The 22401-nt window shown below is 41.9% G+C and overlaps 1 protein-coding gene across 1 annotated transcript in view; it reads right to left on the bottom strand.

The window, feature by feature from the left end:
* Nucleotides 1-14121, bottom strand: part of mfas (midline fasciclin) — a 94128-nt gene extending 80007 nt beyond the window's left edge. The window contains exon 1 of the mRNA XM_019044007.2: nt 13875-14121. Within this exon, the coding sequence (XP_018899552.2) occupies nt 13875-13987 (113 nt within the window). The 5' untranslated portion in view covers nt 13988-14121. The remainder of the gene's footprint in view (nt 1-13874) is intronic.
* Between the last annotated feature and the right edge of the window lie 8280 nt (nt 14122-22401).

Raw genomic sequence — 22401 nt, 5'->3', positions numbered from 1 at the left:
AGGGAACATTCAACGTCATGGTAAGTTCGACCACACAAAATGGAGAAAGTCAACGCTAATTTCGCACTTAGGTGATCATTATCAAAGTCGGGAGCTTGGATTTTGGAGCATGCTAAGTTTTTTTTTGAAATTCAAAAGTAGAATTTTGCCTCCGTGGCTTTGTTGACTGCACAGGAAAAAAAACACATTGGATCGAGAGTCCAGACTCTTAAAAACATCGACAAGAAAACATACTCTTGATTCAATCGGATTTTTGCTTAAATCAAGAACCAAGCCTCTTAATTTGAGCGGATTTCCTTTTGATTTAAGCTTAAATCTGATTGAATCAAGAGTATTTTTTCTTGTCAATGTTTTCAAGAGTCTGGACTCTAGATCCAATGTGGTTTTTTTTTTTTTAGTGTGACTTATCGATGACTCCTCTACCTCGGCGAATTTACTTTGGATAGACAAACTCGTCTCAGCTGACAACAAAGCCATCAATGCCGCGGGCACTGGCTGAATAACGTGTAAGAAAAAAGTCCATCGAGGATAGAATAGAGCGCAAAGACACGTATACTGAGAGAAAGTGAAGGAGGAAACAAACGCTAGCGCCGGATTGCCGAATCGAGCGAAGAATTGACTAAATTAAGTGAGCTCACGGATACTGGAGGTGCTGAATTTAGCACCTGTTGGCAAAAATGCACCTGGGTCTGCCAGAGATTGTTGACCTCAGAGATTATTTCACCAGGCCATCTTTTTGCAAGGGTGAAACCGGATCTTCCGTACGCTACATCTAGAATGCAAAAAAGGACAGTTTTCGGAGCAGATAACCCATCATTTGTACGGTACCGATTACCGAAACACATGATTATATCGCTCCATTTTTAAAGTAGTTTTTGAGAATTTACAGATCGCTATAGTATTGCTCGTCAGAAAAACGCGGAAAAACATACGAGTCTGAAGAACTGTTCCAAAAGTTAAAACATTCTTAAAAAAGTTCAAAAGTTAGGTTCCAGAGGCGGATACAGCAATTTGGCAACGCTGGATTTCGTCCATTTAAACCAATATCAAACAATCGATTCTTGAGGAAGCACCTATCCCCTCCCAGAATCGATACATTTCCATAGGTTTATATGGAGAAAAGACAGTGTTGCCAATTTGCTGGATCTTCCAATGCTTAGGTTCAAAATTTAATCTTACGAGCTTCCGAGCTTCCGAGCTCCAGGTACTTACAAAATACGATTCAAACATCTGCATGACCTTGATAGTTATGCACTTGATTTTTTGACAGCAGGAATAGGAATTTTCACTTTGCCACGTTACTTATTTTCTTGAGCATTACAATAATTGGACGTCAATGAGGAAAAGGAATCCACCTTAATTGGGGATCGTGAAAAACGCATAAATTTTAAAGTTTTTAAAAAAGAATTGTTCACACTAGCACCGAAAAAGTTTTTCGACCTGTCTGTGTTGGAAAGTTCGAGTGGTCGTTCTCCTCACGAGAGAGCGTAACTATATTTTATTGTTGCCAAATTTCCTCACGAAAATTGCTGTTTTACCGGGAGAGTCTTAGGAATCTCTAGCTAAAATTGCCCCGATGTTTCTTCGGATATGCGCACGAATTAAAAAAAAAATTCAATGAAAAGTGCCCAGGTTCATCCGTGTGAAAAATTGAATTGTTCGAGACAGTTTGGCAACCTTGGAATGGATTTACGCTCCTTCGTTCGGGAAGCGACGAAATGTGATCAGAAAATTCTTCCTCGTGACGTGTTTGGAGCTGTCTAACAGCAATGTGGCGTGCTTTCCGATTTATCGATTGATCTGTAATTTAAACCTACAGAAAAGAATCGATAAACGGGGTGTTCGCACCCAACACCTTAATAATCGATCTTTTACCATGGCTTCAAATAGGGGAATATCGATAATCGATCATCCAAACCTCGCCACTGCTGGCTGAGGCATCAAGAGCCACGAACATGGAACTGGCTGATGTACACGCAAAAGGCCATTTGAATGTACACGACAAACGATAATGCAAAATGGAGTTATGAAACAAAGCCTGGAGCACACAGTGCACACCCCTTGGAGTAAACAGACTCGAGAACATCAACGTCAAATCTACAATTTAAAGTTCCCCGATTGGTCTCTGAGCAGATTTGCCGAAGAGCAATTACTGCCCCGCTAAGGAAGAACGCCGTATGAACATTAAAGAATTGCCAAATTTCCTTCAGTAAAATGTTCATTTTTGAGGGGGTTGTGGATATTTTTCCTCGAGATTTTCAGGGACTTCAGGTGAAATTGCAAAAAACATTATCTGAGAAATTGGAAGAAAAATATTCATAAGTTTACCAGGAAATTCGCGTTTTATGAATGGAAATTTGGCTACGTCTTAAGGTTCATACGGCGTTCTTCCTCAGCACGGCCGAATAACAGGGGACAAGCAGAGGGCTTGCGAATAGACTGCGGCTAGACGAACAGGAAGAATGATTAATTACTTACGCCTGCGCACTTGCCGATGCGGTGAAAAAGGGGAATAGTACTCGCATTTCGATTGGGAGGAAGATCCAGCCAGGATTCACAACTAGGAAATCGGAACCTTGGCCGGGTGGCGTATTGGGCGGCTCTTACTTAGCAAAATGGAGTTTTGGAACTTATTGCACCCTTGGGTTTTGTCACTAGGGGCCGAATTTTTGGGTCCTTCCACCGTGCTTAAATGGACGTATTTCTGTCAAACGGAACTAACAATCAGTGCAAGACATGAGCCCTGAGACCAGAGGCGGATACAGCAATTTGGCAACACTGGATTTCCTCCATTTAAACCTATATTAAATAATCGTTTCTTGAGGAAGCACCTAGCCCCTGCCAGAATCGATACATTTCCATAGGTTTAAATGGAGAAAAGACAGTGTTGCCAATTTGCTGGATCCGCCAATGCCTGAGACCCATAAGAATATAATTACGCATAACAGGGCTCACGTCATGAATCATGCACACAATTCAGTTTGGCAGAAATACGACCAAATATAGGAAGAACGAATCTCGACTGTACTTAAGTCCGGCTTAGCACTTCTATTTGACATGTGGCGCGGTTTGGACTCATCGATGGATGCTGTACCTCCACGTGAAAGAGCCAAGAAAATTCGCGCGGCTTTTAGCGGCTCTGGTGCTTGCACTAGAGCTGCTATTCCGGACGGTCCCAGCTGGGTAGTATCAACGGACCATGTTACATTGGAGAGACCGCGTGTTGGTTGATGGGAATCGGCGCCATTTTCTGCTGTTTAGGGGGGACTGATTTTATTTTAATTGATATATTTTTCCTGTGAGCGAATGCTATGTTGTGTAGTGTATTTTTGGAATCATGGTGATACTGTCAATAATTCAAAACGGGTCTGTGCTTTAATCTCGCACTGGAAAAAATGTACTTTACGTTTAAAATTTGAAAATTCAAATCTATAAGTTTTCGCGCTTTTTTCGAAGAATGCCGTGGTTGGAGCTCCCTAGTCATACTACTCGACATCAGCTGATAGCAAACAAAGGTTACCAAGGAAACCGTAAACGCGTAACAACTACCTACCGTCGCCAGAGCCGCTTTCCGACGCGAATGCGTTGGAGCTTCCTGCTTGTATTAGGTATCCAAGAGCAGGGCCGGATTAAGGGGGTGGCCACATGAGCCGCGGCCCATGGCGGCAAATCTAGGAGGCGGCAAATTTTGCAGTTTTGTTGCGTTTGTGTTGTTTTGCAATTTTGTTTTTGCATAAAAAAAATCGGATTTAGAAAAAAAATTACAAACAAAATCTCTCATTTTCTGAGAGTATAGTAATTTATAATTTTGTCGTCTTTCGGTGATACAAGAGACAGCACCTTTAATTAGTCGAGTTAAGAGAGAGGCCAAACACGCAATTTGGCCAGGAACGGCGCGACTAAGAGAGAAATAATGACGAGGACTTGAGATGAAAAGGAGAGGCCCTCGGCGCGGCGCGGCCGGCGCGGCGCAGCGGTTGGCATGTAACACATATGTATTAGCGCCTACATTCCTTTAAGACTGCACGAATACTTCACGCATTGAATCAAACACAGTGCGGTCACTGCGGTCAGCGTGAAACGGATAGCGCCTACAAGAATGCATGAATACTTCACGCATTGCGCCAAACACAGTGCGGTCAGCGCGAAACGCATAGCGCCTACAAGACTGCGGGAATACTGCACGCATTGCGTCAAACACAGTGCGTTCAGCTGCGGTCGGCGTGAAATTCATAGCGTCCACAAAACCGTCGGAATACTTCAACACGCATTTCGCCAAACACGGTGCGGTCTGCGCGGCGGCGGAAGCTAAAATCATTAAACCACATTTATGTTTGTTCTTTCATAATTTTTTCGTTCATTTCTTATGAATGGAAGGCCTTGTCCACGCAGAGATAGTTTAAGAAACTTAACGTTCGCGCAAAGTTCCGTGAATTTTTGCTAGTAGTGTTGACAGGGCTTTCCCAAAAAATGTGTCCAACACGAGTAAACGCGTCTTATGCACACCACCCCCGCTGGCACGTTCACTTGATGGTTTTTATTGATGTTCCAAAACGAATGAGAAGGGGGCGGCAAAATACAGGCAGCTCATGGGCAACAAGTAAATCCGGCCCTGTCCAAGAGAACTTATAGTCGGGAATTCCCGGCTGAATTTTTCCAGGAAACTCTCTCAGAAAAACACACATAAGGGATTCCGGTTAGGTAATTCTCCAAGTTTTCCAAGTTTTTTAATTTTTTTTGCTTGCTGTAAAATTAACCTAAATTACATTCAGCATTTAATTTTCGAACTGTCTGCTCCGACTCAGATCCGTCGGTATAGCGGGAGCTTCAGGCATGCGAAAATTGAAAGATAGGATCACAGAGATCTCGTTTCGTCTGAATCTTAGTTCGGTTGATAATTTTCCGACTTTTCCTAGTTGCTTTTTTCCTGACGTTTACAGGTTTTTCAAACCGTCAGAAATCCTTACACGCACACTCTCTTGTACACAGTAATTACCGATGCTTCGCAGAACCACTCTGAATGTTCCTGAGAACGCTCCCAAAAACTTTCCCGAGGAATTTCTTGTTATCAGCACTCGACTTTCCTGCGAAATCTTGATCACCGACTGGCACACTACCTCTTTGCACGTCGGCTTGGGGAGATAGGCCTGTAATTCTTTGAGCTTGCATTTTGGGGGTTTATTAAGGTGTTTTTTAAGAAGTTTTTTTGGTGATTTTTAGCCATAGTAATCGAATGCTCGATTTGACGGCCACGGCTGCGCACACTGAAAAAAATTCTCGGCATTTTTACCACGGTCCGTTGGTACCTTTACCATCCCACTTTTTTACCAATAATTGGTAATTTTACCAAGACAGACTGGTAAGCTTACCTAAAACCGGTATTTTTACTGTTTTTTTCAGGTAACTTTATTGGTAATCAATTCCCGGTAACTTTGCCATTTTATCTCGGTAATTCTACCACAGTCGATAAAAAATATTGGCGTTTTTACCAAGGTCCAGTAAAATTACCGAGAAAGTTCAATAATTTTACCGAGATTTCTCGGTAAAATTACCAATACCATAAACGGCAATTTTACCAAGAAAAAACTGGGATCAAATAGAACCCTGAATTCTTGGTAATTTTACCCTTTTCTTAGGAAATACACCGAGATTTTTTTTCAGTGCAGAGAGCAACCAACACATGACATGCTCGACCTGACTCATTGTCAGTCATCGACCGGCGACGACGAATGCGTCTTTGTCTTCACCATTCCGATCAGTCCGCGACAGAAACAAAAGCGGATGCCCATCTTGATATGCAAGAGATAATCGCCAGACACACCGGTTTCGCCCGACTTTAAACGAGATGCATCGAAAAAAACCTCGGCGACGATCTTGCAAACCTAACGTGAAATGCAAATCTTGCTGCATGTTTGCGCTAAAGGTGTTGTGTCCAGATACTTGCAACGTTTCCAATTTCGCTCCGTCTGCAGGTCTTTGACGACGCTCGAGGATTTGAAATCGAAGATTATCTGCGTCGAGAAGTTTTTCTCGCTCACACAACCAGACTGCATATCCGTTTTCTTCAAAGAAGTACAATTGTGAAGTACACGATTGAAGTACATTTTGCAATAAGGAACCACTATCTCTGGCTCCTCCATAAAAACACCTATCTGCATAGGGAAACCACCAGTGGCACATATTTTATTTCTAAAATGAGCCAGGAATAGTGGTTCCTTATTGAAAAATGTGGCCCAATTCTGTGTAGAGGAGAATTTGCAGGTGTCTTAAATTTTGTGACTTTCATCTTAAAAAAAATACTGCTAGGAAAACTGAGTACGAAGTTATCCTTGGCTTGGTTTTGGAATTGACTATTATTGGAGGAAATATGACAAAAGAACCGAATTTGCCAAAATACATGTGTTTAAAGGAAAATGCCGCCAGATGACGTCATAAGTCGGCACATTTTGTCACTTTTAAATCTATTTCTCTCCAATTTCCCATGTCAGAAAACAATTACGAAAAATACTGCGAACTCAGATCATTAGGCACTCTCAGATGAAGCAAGAAAATTCGTGTGTGCAAATTCTCCATTCGTGGAAAGATTTTTCTCGCGCCTCAAAGAAAATAAATCACACAAATAGACGAAAATGGAAAATCTCCAAACACTACAAGTTAAAAATAAAATAAAATCTTCTGAGAGAATTCTGAATTGCTGCAATGCAGGTGAAACAGGTTCTTGGTTATGCGCGGACGGTCCAACATCCTATCCGATTTGCGGCTTGACACAGGCTGTCATCAGATGTCGGGAGAAGAATGCCTAATTTAACGACATTTTTTCCTGCATTTACTGATCAACAATCCTTCAGAAATCTTCTAGGGAAGAAAAATCAATTGCTAAAAATATTAATATTAATACGAAGGTGCTCAGTTTTCTTCAGAAAATGTTGAAATTGTGCTTCCTGAAATTTTCCTTCAGATAGTCAAGAAACCCCGTAAGATGGAAAAAAAATAAAGCAGAGGAGAGTAAAATGTCGGTCTTTCCAGTCTAATTTCCGAATATTTTGAGAGTAAAAATGTTTAGAAGTGTTCTAGGGATCTCTTGAAGTGTTTAGTGCCTTAAACTTTTTAATCCGGCTTCCATGAAGTCGAACTTTTATTCGCGGTTTTAATTATCCGCGGTTCTTACTTATTCGCGCTCTTTACAGAGCTTTACCTCATAAACATCTGGACACTCCAGGAGCTAAGCGAAATTCGGGAAAGATATCGAAGCTAAGAGCACGAGACCAGAACCATTCCATATCGTCACGATGCCAAATTTCTGCAGAAACAACAAAGTTTTCCCGGACAGTGATGCGAGAGTCGAGACTAATTGCCGCCAAGTTTGACAAAAAGTACAAATTAGCCTTTCTCTTTGTAACAGCACTGGGTAATTTGCCTTAATGGTCTGATGAGCTGGTCGTTCATAGCTCAGTTCTGCGTTGAGCCGGCGAACTGATGTCGCACAAAAACCCTCGGCTAGTTGGATAGGCAAAATATTCATCGTGATAAAGATTAAGGCAATGCTACATGGACCACATTTTACGATTTATTTTTCAATACAAACGAATCCAAAGTTTTTAACACATTTTAAATCGAAAGATACCAAGTTCATGGCGGTGATACCTATTTGATAAATCGGTAACACTACATGAATTCGGTTAAAAAATTACTACTCTTACTTTAATCGGAAACAGTATTGTCATGAAAAGTTGAACAAGACAGCGGGTGACCTACTGAATACTCGCGCTCTCTATAGGATGCCCTCTTCAACTTTTGAACTCGATGGTTAGAAGTCTCGATGAGAGTTTCTAGAGACCCTAATTTGAGGGCTTGTTTTAAAGTTTCTCATTTGAAGGTCCATAGTGGGAAACGAAAACTTCAACGATGAAAATAGGTTTGCGAGATATTGTTTTTAAGAAATTACGAACGCTTAGATGCCTCTCGTCGAAATGAAGCCATGACTACACGGGCAGCACGCGATGCGAAGTTGGTCGCGGGAAAGAAACCGTGATACCGGTTGCAATGATTTTGAGGTGAAGCTACAACGAAAGTAAATGAACTTTTTTCTTGGCAAAACAAGAACAGTTACACCTAATGGCACATTTCAGCTGTTTCTAGCAAAATATCTAGTTGTGAACCCTTAAAAAAACCAGAAAATATCATGAGTGTGAAATATTGCATTCGATTTGTCAAATCAAAAGATTGATGATCGCGTTCGGATACTTGCAGCTTCACTTTGGGATTTTAGCAAAGAGTTTCGGCTTAAACAACTGAAATCGGCAGAATCCCGCGCTATGCAGGGAGGAAAATGACTTGTTGCTCTTATAAGAGCATCGCACTTTCCTGGTCGCAGGTACATTGTTACTATTATGGTAACAATTATTTTTATCCTTGCAACAATACAACATCGTTACCAAGACGAATGAACTGTTACCATCTACAGGGTGTACCAAAAGTCCGTCCCACCCCTGCTAACTTTTGAACGAATTGAGCTAGGGTAATGAAACTTTGGGAATGTACCTATCTCAAAGGGGACCATCTTTTGAGGGGGTCAAAATTTTGGGCCCCCCTCAGGGAGGGCGCGGGGGGCCCCCAACTTTTTAATTTCAAATGGCAACCCCTATCTTGTGATACATCATTCGAAAGAGCATAAAAAACTAAGAATTTTGGCGCAAACCGCAGATCAATATCTTAATTTTTGACCGAGTTATGATAGGTCAAAGGTCAAATTTGACCTATTTTCAAAAAATCTTAACTCCGGTTCAAATTATCGTAAAGAAAAAAATAAAACGGGAAAATCTACCAAATTGTGTCCGCTTTTAAGTAAAAATTGCAGAAATCACATCGCTGTAATTTTAAGGGGGGGCTCGGACCCCCAAATACGTCAAATCAAAGGTCATTCAATTTTCCCGCGAAAAAAGGCAATTTCCCCTAGATATGCCTCCACATTATCTCAGTAAGGTCAAAATTCGTTCAACATTACGTTGGCAAGTCCCCAAATTTCGGGAAAAGTTGAAAAAAAAAAAACGAAATTTAAGGTGATTAAATTTGACCATTTAAATTTCGTTTTTTTTTAACTTTTCCCGAAATTTGGGGACTTGCCAACGTAATGTTGAACTAATTTTGACCTTACTGAGATAATGTGGAGGCAAATCTAGGGGAAATTGCCTTTTTACGCGGGAAAATTGAATGACCTTTGATTTGACGTATTTGGGGGTCCGAGCCCCCCCTTAAAATTACAGCGATGTGATTTCTGCAATTTTTACTTAAAAGCGGACACAATTTGGTAGATTTTCCCGTTTTATTTTTTTCTTTACGATAATTTGAACCGGAGTTAAGATTTTTTGAAAATAGGTCAAATTTGACCTTTGACCTATCATAACTCGGTCAAAAATTAAGATATTGATCTGCGGTTTGCGCCAAAATTCTTAGTTTTTTATGCTCTTTCGAATGATGTATCACAAGATAGGGGTTGCCATTTGAAATTAAAAAGTTGGGGGCCCCCGCGCCCTCCCTGAGGGGGGCCCAAAATTTTGACCCCCTCAAAAGATGGTCCCCTTTGAGATAGGAACATTCCCAAAGTTTCATTACCCTAGCTCAATTCGTTCAAAAGTTAGCAGGGGTGGGACGGACTTTTGGTACACCCTGTATACCACAGTCGATTAACCATAAAACTCGTCGCCTCAACAGGAGTTGGCGACCCGAATCGCCGTGTCAATGCCACTAAAAAATAGTATTCTAGCACTAGCTAGGAAGATAATTTTTTGAATCAAAAATAACAATGCTTACATCGACAGGAAAAGTTACTTCTACGTTAAGTCGCGCATTTCAAGCAGGAACCTGTTTCATTCGTGCGATGTTATTCTTGATTTAAGAGGAAATCTTCACTGGAAAAATATATTACGGGCTACGTAGACATACCGGCCGTTCCGGGCTCAGAGGCCGAAAGTTACGGGTGCTGGAACCGTTGCTTCAATTGCTCCGGGTGCTACGCCCGGAACTTCCGGCCTCTGAGCCCGGAGCGCGGACGGTGTGGCTGTACAGCCCGTAAATACGGATTCCAGGGCTGGGGTTTTTTTTATCAGTGTTGATGCCGAATTTAATGGTTATTTCTGCATAAATTAAGTCACTTTGACCTAGAGTAGAGTCCCTTTATACTGAGAGTCAAGACAATGTGAATCCATTTCTGATTGGTTCCCGTATTTTAGGCCTTCACAGTGTCACAAACGGAAATAAAGATTACATTTTCACCGATTGCAAAGATTATAATCTGGAATGGACCAGGGGATTACGGGTTCGGCAAGGAACAAACGGAATGAGAGGAGGAACGGAGAAAGGCATTTGAGAATGGGCCGATCAAAGATTACGAAAAACGTCCAATTTCTGTAATCTTTATTCCCGTTTGTGACTCCATGAGGGGTGTTGTCTTGACTCTCAGTATAAAGGGACTCTAACCTAGAGTAGCAACAGATGGATTTTAATCATTGCACCAGGTCGCGCAGTCGACTTGCGCGGGCAGCTTCGCGTCGCGTCGCTCGCTGCTTGTGGAAGCGTGGCTTAAGGAAGCGCGGACGAGTTGCAAGCACCGATTCCGTGCAGCGCGGAAAACGTTAGCCGAAAACTTTGAAAGTTGCATGCTTAAAGGACTGTCGTGGTACGCGAGACGAATTATTATCCGAGATCCCGAGGTAGAGGGAGAGGCGACCCACTTTCCGGTTTCCGAATCCCGAGTGTTGTTCCCGTTCCCGGCCGGATATTCCATAAGACTCTTCGCATTTTTCTCAATTAGTGAGTGGACATGGACACGAATATCCATTAGCTTTAACCTGAGCATGATGCAAATTACTCCGAGATCGAGCTGGAGACAGTCACGGGAAAAGACGCGCGAACGTTCTCTGTTCATCGTTGAGGACACCTAAAAAGTGATTTAAATGCCTTTTCACACGGAACATCGTACACTGTTCACTTCGCAGGTGAGAACGTACATGTTTTGGCGTGAATTTAACAGAGCCATGAAAAGAGAAAACATTGTCCCCCCCTACTATCCAAAATTAGGAGTTTACATTTCAATCCAAGTTAGAGCACTGCTCGCCGATTTTTATGAAATGTTCGACTAAGTCCTCGCCACAGATTCATCTTTACAAATTGTCTAAAACGTTAACGAACGAAGACAAAGGTACACAGGCAGCCCAAAACGGAAATAGTAAAAGCAAATTGTTTTAATCAATTTGGCAATCTTGGAATGGAGTTACGTTTCTTCGTCCAGGAACGATGTATTATACACGACAAGGGATATCCCCCCCCCCCTTTCTTTTTGGTCAAGAGGGCTTAAGCGGAAACCACTCTTTAACCTTGTTTTGGGTACTCACAGGGTGTGTACTAAGACAGAATGGCAAAAAATCAGTGCTTTTACAGTACTTTTTCAGCTCATTCCCAAGCATTTCAGTACCTCCTCAACAGAAAAATTCGGAACTTTTTCAGTATCTAAAATTGACGAAATTCGAAAAATTTGAATTTCTCGCTCAAATTGCGACAAAAATTACCAAAAAAAATGAAAAAAATCAGGACCTTCATGCGGCATTCCGCATTTTTTCAGTGCTTCCGGGCCGCCCTTAAAAATCAGTACAATTTCCGTACTTTCCGGACTTGTAGACACCCTGGTCCTCATCATGACTTCCAGGTCGACATTTTTTTGGAGCTGGGGGTACCGATAAGAATGGACAGTTCTATTGTCTCCTCGATCGTTGGACACGAGGTCTGAAGTTATTAGAGATCGATAGAAGCCTCGTTCTCCCGTTCGTCCTTTGGAGGCAACCTTGGGGCTTGGGACGTTTCCACACTTTCTTCTCCACATTCCTGGGCCCCTGCCCGCGACCGCTCGAGCGATGAGAAAAGTCGCGTCGCGTCGTCGCGGTGGCCGTCCCGAGATTCCCGTTGATAACTCGAATTCGGAGGACACCTCGCTCATCTCACCAAGCGTAGAGACCCTGGCTCAGACCCGAATAAGCAGGCACAAACAACTACCGAAATCATGTCGAATCTCCTTTCTTTTCCTTCGTCTTGCTATCGACGCTTAGAAACGAGGACCGAGGTTCGACAGCCTGAGCTAGTTGGATCGATATTACTTGAGAAGAGACTTCTCAGGAGTACCCTTGCATTGACAAACCATTTCGATCGTGTAAGCCGAATTTTCGGTGTTCCGTATCGACAATGGAGATGTTGCATGTGTGAGGAATTCGCGATTTGACTGTTGATTCTTAGGTAAAAGTTTGCAAGAAACATGATGGTGCCACTAGTTTTCTCTGAAATCATCTCCCAAGCTCAAAAAAAGCTCTCAAGTTGAGGCCAAAATGGAGGGGATATCCCACGCTATCCTGAGAGTCCACATTTACATCAAAACAAACTCTCCATGCAAAGATAGGGAGCAAATACGTTGACAGGGCTGCCACTTTATTTGGGGACTCTAAAACTGAAAACACGGCATCACTGCTAATGTATTTGCTCCCTATCTTTGCATGGAGAGTTTGTCTTGATATAGACGTGGACTCTCAGGATAGCGTGGGATATCCCCTCCATTTTGGCCTCAACTTGAGAGCTTTTTTTGAGCTTGGAAGTTGATTTCAGAGAAAACCAGTGGCACCATAGTGTTTCTCGCTAACTTTTACGCAAGAATCAACAGTCAAATCGCAAATTCCTCACACATGCAACATCTCCATTCGGTTTGATAAGGCAAAATTTCGGTTCGTTGGATCGAACTACTTGTTGTCAGTTCGGTTCAATGGAAGGGTTAGTCTCACGAATCAAACTTTTGATCCTCCGACCGGAATTTCTCTTTGACAAACCAAATAGCTCTGTCGTTGGCTTACACCATCAGAGTTGGTTTTTTCTGATTGTTCGAAAATGCTCAATGTTTCCTACGCAGTACTTTTGTCGATAGAAATACAAGCATGTACTTAGGGATATGTGAAGTCCAATGAGGGAAAGGAAACTGTGGATAGCTGGTATAGATTTTCTATTCCTCGGTTTGAAATAGGCTAACAGTGTCAGGCGTTGTAGGAATCCTATTCCCATTAAATATTTCACTGCATTTTAACAGGTTGCATGCTGGATTGTAGAGTCTCGTAACTTAGTCTTGGTTTAAGTTTATCAATTACAAACGCCATTAATTTCCCCAATCTCTCATACTGTAACAACTGTTCTGGAGGGTTTAGAGAATTTTAACCCTTGACAGATTTGGCAAATTTAGACATATCTAATCCCATCCCTCACTACCAATAACAAATAGGTACTTGAGTGACACTTACATAATTGTCAGCATAGTTTAAATTTATCTTCTCACAAACTCCCGAAGAGAAATTCTGCTCTATTTTAAGCCGAGGTTTGATTGAATTTGGTTACGGAAAATTAACAGAATTCTTAAACAGAATACCTACATCAGAAAATAAGTAAAATGGGACTTGCGATGCTACCGATGTATTAATTGATAGATTAGGCTAAAATACCTGGGCTAAAACAAATTGGAACGTTTGAAATTACATTTTTGGTAATTCAGACATGGATTTGAAGATACACAGTTCACAGTACTGAAGAAATAATTTGGCATCATACAGGCATTTTAACCCATGATCAATATGGGTATTTACTACTGTGCTCACCTGCATGAGAGCAAATACCTAGAAACAGCGGGGATTACAGATTACCTACCGGTTAACTACTTTCCGGTCGGATGTAATATTGCACATTAATCTGGCATATTTCATGCAAAAATTGTAATGACTGCCCGGAAATGAAATTAGGGAAGTGCATAAACAGGAGAAAAATTTTAGTAGTTAGTGATTCAAAGTGAGACTTACCCATTTTCGATGGTTTTCCAAAAGTGGTGGTTTTGAAGTTGAGCACTGGCTGCCGCTACGAAAGCGCAGAGGCCAAGCAGTACAAAAGCACTGTGGTTCTTTTCGAACCTCATTTTGATTGAGAAAAAATCAGATGCAAGAATAATTTGAGGAACACAGCTGAGAATCACAAAAAGAGATCGCTTCGGAGATTCGCAGGAACGCCTCGAATGTCACACTTTCAACTAACCCAAAACATAAACAAACAGTTCGTTTTATAAACACAGTCGTTGTTGTTGTTTATGATCCATGGCGTCATGAAGGTGATTCCTCCCGGAGTTCGATTCGCAAATTTCCGATAAGAGATCGCGCTAGAGTCGATTTTGCCGCGAAATTTGAAATGAGAGTCATGTCCCGAGTTTTCCCAAAAATTTTGAAAATGATGGAAGAATTTCGAAATTCTAACATACAAACGCTGTAGCTAGGTATATGAACTAAATGTATGTCAAATATCGTAGCAAAAATCCTACAAATAAAGTCAAACGACACTGAACGGCGGGTGAACTCATGGGCGGCCTCAGGAGATGACGAGTGTTTCAAGCAATTTATTCAAAATCGGCAAAAAAATTCGAGACTTAGATGTAGTAAACGTATAGCCCATACATTCAGTGAATTTCTTGCAAAGTTTCAATCCTTAAAAAAAATTTCCGACGGAAAACGAAGGTAAACGGTTATGACAGTCCGCGTTTGACTACATGCGCCATGTTGCCACATAATTCTCGTATTTTGTTCAGTAACGGATAATCGAGATTCGGATGAGCGAGAAGCGGATAGTGCAGTGAGCGTTCAGCTCGTGAGAGGAGAGTCAGCTGTTATACAATTTCCTTTTACTCTTTTTCCCTCTACTCTGCTCATGTTGAGTTTTTATTTTGCTTGTCGGTGAATTCCGTCCATCCGTCCCAACTTCTTAGATTTTATTTTTTACTCTTTTTTCAGTTTTGCGACTAACAAGGCTTATCGCTTTTTTTTTCTTTACTTTCATTTCTCTGCTCCCCCTCTCAAATTATTCACAGCGGGGTTTAAATTTTGGTGATACTAATATTTACTAACTCTACAAATAAGAACCCCCCCCCCCCCCCACCAATTTAGAAAAGTTAGACTTTTCCGATATTAACCTAAATACACTGTTCGACCAAAAATAAATAAATAAGAATTCTTCTGGTCCAATTTTTCTGGACCAAAAGTTTTTCCGGGCAGTTTCCACCTCCGGGGAAATTTTTTCTGGGGCCATATTGGGGGTTATCAGCCTGGATTTCATGAAAATCGATGTATCACACACGCGGAAAATTTTTAAAATTTCCCGAGATTCCTAGCCTTGGGAAGAATTTCCCCGGAGGTGGAAACCGCCCGGTAAAGCTTTTGACCCAGAAAAATTGGATCTTCCAGAATACGGGGGGTTCTCAAAGATAAGTGAAGGTCAAATTCGGGTTCAGCGTGTCTTAATACAACAGAGGAAAAGGATCTCGAAAAATTTCTGAAACCCCTTATCGAACAGGAAAATCGTCGCAAAAATACCAAAAAACTTCGTTTTCCTAGGAAAATCGACTTTCCCGGTAAAATAGTGAACGATAGGAAAAATCTGAGATAAGCTTGGACTCAGCGAATCAAAATACATAAGGATCAATATATCGCACATTGGAGAAATTTTGAAAATGTATTTTCAATACACTTTTGAGTCCGGGAAAGCTTTCACACAAATTTAGGCTTGGAGAAATTGGCTTCAACAGAAATCTGTAGGGTGATGGATAAAACCAAGGTCATATTCGGATTCAGGAGCTGAAAATATTTAAGAATCACTCTACCATGGTTTCAGGAAAATTCATAAAAGTAAATTGCTTACATGACAAATGTGCGTCAAATTTGCTCATTTTCCCGCAAAAAGATCGCTTTTCCGGAAAACTGAGAGGTATTATTATCCAATCCAGCACCTTCTTAGGCAACCTTTCATCAGGCATCCTTTACACATGACCATACCAGACAATAACAGTTTCGTGAAAATGTCATGATGCTGTATGCTGTTTTCGACGCCCATAATTTCACGTATCCTTTTTTTGCCAAATGTGATCCGAATAATCTCGCATTTTTAAGAAGAGCCTTCCAGAACTCTCTCTGACAAAGGGTTGAGAAGGTCCACTACTATCCCCATCTGACCTCTGAGAGGTAGAGATTTAGGCGGTCAGCACCATAATCTGCGCCTGGAGCCCATAAAAATACACCCGAAATCGGCTCTGAGCCCCGGTTTTTTAAAGTTCTGCAGAAAATATTTTTGTATCTCAGGGATTATAAATTCAATCGTAAAGAATAAATATTTTCTGACAGAGCCGGATTAAGGGGTGGCCACATGGGCTGCGGCCCATGGCGGCAAATCTATAGGGGCCGGCAAATTTTGCAATTTTTTTAAATGTAGGTATAAAAAAATCGTATTTAGAAAAAAAATTACAAACGAGAGAAGGCGTCATTATCTCTCAATTCCTGAGAGTATTATAATTTCTAATTTTGTCGTCTTTCTGAGATACAAGAGACAGCACCTTTAATTATTCAAGTTAAGAGAGAAACCAAATAGTTAAAACACGCAATTTGGCCCGGAACGGTGCGACTTAGAGAGAAATGATGAAACGGACTTGAGTTGAAACGAAGAAGCCCTCGGCGTGGTGATCGGCATGTAACACATATTAGCGCCTACAAGACTGCACGAATACTTCACGCATTGCGTCAATCACAGTGCGTTCAGCAGCGGTCGGCGTGAAACTCGCAGCGCCTACAAGACTGTCGGAATACTTCACGCATTGCGCCAAACACAGTGCGGTCAGCGCGGCGCGGCGGCGGAAGTTAAAATCATTACTCCACATTTATGTTTGTTCTTTCCTAATTTTTTCGTTCATTTCTTATGAATGGAAGGCCTTGTCCACGCAGAGATAGGTTAACGAAACTTAACTTCCGCACAAAGTTCCGTGAACTTTTGCCAGTAGTGTTGACAGGGCTTTCGCAAAAAATGTGTCCAACACGAGTAAACGCGTCTTATGCACCCCTCCCCCGCTGGCACGTTCGTTTGATGGTTTTTATTGATGTTTCAAAACGAATGAGAAGGGGGCGGCAAAATACAGGCGGCCCATGGGCGGCAAAGTAGGTAAATCCGGCCCTGTTTTCTGATCCTCGGGCCGAAGAAATAACAGGAATGAAAATAGGGTGGGAGGAGGGCTCCTCCAGAAAATAAAGTGTACGGACTGCTTTTTAAGAGAAAATTCTTAGTTGGAGGATCAAAAAACAGGATGGAACTTTATAAACCCTGAAATAATTGGTCCGAACGTTATGAGGACGGATAAAGGGACTGAATACCGAAGCCACTATCATCGCGTATTCTTATGCGTGCCGGGAAAAATCGCGGATGGGCGGACAAGATTCTTTGACCGGATCAACAAACCAAGAATTGAAGTTTAAGATCATATTTTATTTAGCGCGTAAACTTAAATGGAAACACGAATTAATTACTTATGGCAGTTTTTTCAGAACCCCTGCCCCCCTCCTCCCCGCTTAGGCACCCTTTGACCCCACGTGAGGCTTGCCTAGGTTTAAACAAATGGGTGCCGTCGCATCACTTCAGCGCCTGATTAATACGCGCACCAAGCGCGCGCCTTGTGGCCCGCTAGAGCCGGACTGGCCTTGGTGGCGGGGGGGACGCTCGCCACCCGGGCCCCTGGGTCCTAAAGCTAATGATATAGAAATGTGAAAAAATAGAGGAAGATAGAGAGAGAAACAAACCACTGGAATTTCTGTCAAACTCTTTCTGAGTAAAAATTACTACACTTGCACGAGGGGCCCGCGCTTTGGCAGAACCGAGGGAAAATTAGGGGGTTCGGCCAGGGGTGCAGAAATTTCTTCGGCCTCCCGCAGTTTCAAGCGACTAGAAATCTAGTCTATGCACTATAATGTTGCGCGTTTGCAGTAGTTTTTACTGAAAATTTCTAAAAAAAATTCATTACTTTGGTATAGTTATTTTAAAAAGTCAACTATTATGCAGTACTTTTCTCAAAAGTTCAACCAAAGCGTCTCGCGCCTGCGTTCGAAGTCGCGCCTCGTCCACCCGCCGCTTAACTCATGAGCCCTGTCCACAAGGCTCTAGATGCATGCCCACGGCTCATACACTGTGCACATAGTTCCGTTTGATAGAACGTGAAACCCCGCTTCTCCAATTCAGCAAACGGAATTGTGAGCCAAGTAAGTGCGGCACCCATGAGCCGTGGGCACGTATCTGGAGCCTTGTGGACAGGGCTCATGAGTTAAGCGGCGGGTGGACGAGGCGCGACGGCGGCTTCGTCACTGGCGCTTTATATTTCCCATTCATTCTTATGACCCGGGTACTAACGAGCGCACCCCATCTTTCCCCCTGCACATAGTTCTGTTTGATAGAAATACGTCCAATCGTTATTTTTACCAAAAATCAGTGCGTAGAGTGTTCACTCTTTAGAAAAAACCTATTTTTTTTATTCATGTAACTAAACTTCATTCATTACTCGGTATTTTTAACGTCACAGGTTCGCTTATACGAACCGAATAACGTTCGGCTACACGAACTGAAAATTTGGTTTGACGAACCAAATTTAGTTGGGATGATATAGAACACCATGTTCTCCTTCATTTTGTGGGTATATGGTATTTTTTCTTCTTGGAAGTCAAAATAAGTGTATCGCGTGCTTCGCCCCATCTGGCTTTTGGACTCGGCGTTAAAGTCTCTGGGTCAGCCTAGAGGAGTTCATGTTATATTCCTCATTTTGTGGATATCCTTACAGTTTTATCTCCTTGAAAGTCAAAATAGTTGTATCACGTGTTTCACTCAATTATTTATCTTTCTACTCCACGTTAAAGTCTCCGAATCAGCCCAAAGCAGTTCGTGTTCATCTTCATTACGTGGATATATGCAGTTTTACCTACTTGGAAGTCGAAATATTATATCACGCGTTTTGCCCCACCCCACGCTGGAAAAAAAACACATTGGATCTAGAGTCTGGACTCTTGAAAACATTGACAAGAAAAAATACTCTTGATTCAATCGGATTTTTGCTTGAATCAAAACGAAATCCCCTTAAATTAAGAGGCTTGGTTCTTGATTTAAGCTAGATTCTGATTGAATTAAGAGTACTTTTTCTTGTCGATGTTTTTAAGAGTCTGGACTCTAGATCCAATGTGTGTTTTTTTCCAGTGCACTTTTCTACTCTATGTTAAAACCTCCGATTCAGCGGGAAAGAAACCCAAGCTCTTTTTCATACGAGTTACACGGAAAAAATGAGCTTAGGGTGGGGCCCTAACTATAGAGGTAGGGCAGTGAGAGGTAGCTCACGTCCCTACAGATTACAGGCACGAAACCTCTAGGAGCTAGTTGCGAACGCTGCCATCGGCTGGGTTTTGTGGTTGTATTTACCCGCAAAAATTATGGAAATTGGCCCAGTGGAAAGCTCAAACGAACTATGACAAAAAATAAAAATTTACATTGCTTAAATGGGAGAATTCGTAACTTTACCGCGTAATGTGAAAAACCTGGATCATATTTTCAAAATCTAAATAAAGCGAGCTTATCTAGAGATAATTGTCTGTCGAAAGCCGCAAAAATCAAGAAAATCGGCCCGGTAGAACGCTAGAACTAAGCGTTACCAGATATGCAAATTTAGGAGGTCTCGGAGCTTATATGTATGATAATTCCTCTAAGTTTTAAGTTATTGAATTGGAAAAGCCCTGAGATAGGATTTTGGGGGTATCATTGGCCCGCCGAAACCCCATGACCAAGATTATTCAAATGATCATCAAGTGCGAGAAAATTTTTTCTAAATTGTAAATAATTCAAAATTGACCTTAAGCTTCCATGTTATGAGATCTTATCAAAGCTCAACTTATTCTGGCCGGCCAGGTTGGCCTAGTGGTCAGCGCGTCTGACTTTAGGTCAATAGGTCCCGGGTTCGAACCCCGGTGGTGGCGTCTAATTATCACGGAATTGACGAGTAGATCTGCTAAAACAGATTCTCCTCGGCCCTATCCCCTGAAAATTGGAAGAGCCTGGAGCATGGAGATCCCACGATGTCTACGGACACTAAACATTGTCTAAAGTTGGCTGAAGGTGTTAGACACGGAAGCCATTAAACCAACAGGAAAAAAAAAAAAAAAAACTTATTCTGTCACTCGAGAGGAACTGCAATGGGCGAAGACAGGAGGGAGGTGGGGAGCCATGTTCTCTCCAGAAATCTACTCGACCTCTCCCAAGAAATGTGAAGGATCTAGGCATGACAGCGAAATGACGTACCTTTCATACTTGGAATTTGACCAAATTTTCGGTACAACAACTTAAAATTGCTTCTGAGACGACTCAATTTTTCAGAATTTTCCGAGGGAACAAGTTTTCCGGGCGCAAGACTAGGAGAATTTCCGGAACTCTATTTGGAGCTGGAGGGGCCCCACAGACGTTGGCAGACACCCTCACTCGAGTGTTTTTTGTGCCCCTAGATCCCCCTTATTGAGGTACTCTTCTCACTCCATGAAAAGTTTTCCTAGTGCTGCCCATGTGGGGACTGTCTGCCCTATACGTATAAAAAATCATAGATCGAGCAGCTGTTTCTTAGGAAAAATTGTAGTTAATTGTCTCCTGCTTATTCTTAACTTTTCAGTGAAATATTTAGGTCATGAGAAGACACACACATTACGTACTAGTGGCATCCCTAATTTGAGTGTCATTCTAATCTTCTAACTGCCCTTGACTAAGAGATAGCGGGGGATGGGACGGGAAGGGGTATCTTCAAGTATCTTGAGATACTAAAATATGCTCTACAGAGTACAAAACTGGAACTCACGGCTGAGTTTGGGATGTCCCAATGCTTTCAGGCGAAGTTATGTTGCAAATTCCCAGGTCCCCCTAAATCCAGCCCCCTGGAGAGAAGTAGGGTATTGGAAGCGAGCTCGCCCTCGCCCACCCCTCCCCCCCCCCGCAAGAGGGGGGGAGTCTGAGGGATCCCACTCTTATTGTTAGTGATTTCTCGTGAAATATGAAATTGCTGATAGGTATGGAAGTATAATGAGGAGAGTTTAAGGGGAGTCTAAGGAGTAAAAATAACTTAAAAATGCTTTTTTATTTATTCCTCTTTTCCCTTTAAACTTGGGGTAGGTATATGAGATGTTGAGCAATCTAATTTTACGCCAAAAATGAAACTGCGATCATATTTTATCAAATGACCATTCCTGTCAGGAATTTCCCAACAGTGAGAGAGCAGTACGAAAGGAGCGATCTCGGATAGATCAATGTTGCATGGTATCTGCCATGGTAGTGCCATTTGCACTGTAAAGTACGAATTATAAATTTTCAAAGTCGGTACCTTTCCGAAATAAACGCGATTGAATCGTTGGAATTTTGTGTAATTAAAGGAAATGAAGTATATGCTGATGTTTATTTTTAGAAAAAAGAAAAAATGTACGCGCAACTAACAAAAAAGTTTGCATAAAAATAAAATTAGTCAATTTACCGGAAAAAATGAAATTTTACTTATCAGAGGAATGAAGTTTCATGTGGGACAAGAGGAAGTTTTATTTGGTGAAATTATATTTTGCATCTCTGATCAGGACTGGATGAACTTTATCGTGGGGGGGGGGGGGGGGAGCTAAAGGAGATAAATGGACGGATGAAGCTTTTTTCACGTTTTATCAGGGGGGGGGGGGGATTCAGGGAAGAGTCGAAGGGAGAGGCAAACTCTTCGAGGGGGAATACAAAATTTAAGGGCCTACATCCAGAAGTGTGGGATCAAAATCCGGTGCAGATAATTGTAGAATCTATGGGGGGGGGGGGGGGGTGTCAAACTTTTGGATGAAATGCGGAGCAGGCTCAATTTCACCTAGAAATGAGGAGGAAGTAAAAATCAATAAGGGGGAAAATATCCCCCTGTTAAATCAGGTAAAATAAAAAATCATTTAAAATTTCCTTGAGGCAAAAAAACTCCCCTTCTTTTCAAAATCAGGGAGTTCCTCGCACGTAAAACTCGGAATGCACACCCCTAAGTCAGCGTGGCGCCGGCGCTACGACAAAAAGGAAAAATGAGAGAGAAGCGACAAGTGACTGCCGCGTCAGCCCAGTAGAAAATCTGAGTCTGAGAGCAGCGATGTGCTCCGAATTGACGCGGCGCAGGTGACAAAAAAACAAAAAAAAAACAAAAAAAAAACAAAAAAAAAACCGCTGCAATGGGAAAACAGCTGAGCGGCGCGACCTGACGTCGCGCTGCAGTATGCAAGCACAATCCAAAAGTAACAACGGCAACAAGGTAATGTGACGGTTAAACAAGGATAGGCTAGTCTCACTCGCACCCACGGGTTAGCATAGACCCCAACTCCGTTTAGCTTCGTTTGACTTTATTTTTCAAGATTTTCGCTTTATTTTTTTCAAAACGTATACATAATTTATGCTGCTACACGGATTGTATATTATTTTTTGAAAAAAATGTGACTCATCTGAGAAAATAAC

Source organism: Bemisia tabaci, chromosome 7 (assembly GCF_918797505.1).
Source record: "Bemisia tabaci chromosome 7, PGI_BMITA_v3".
Lineage (NCBI taxonomy): Eukaryota > Metazoa > Arthropoda > Insecta > Hemiptera > Aleyrodidae > Bemisia > Bemisia tabaci.
The sequence above is the reverse complement of the archived record's forward strand: the minus strand, read 5'-3'. Positions and strand labels throughout refer to the sequence as shown.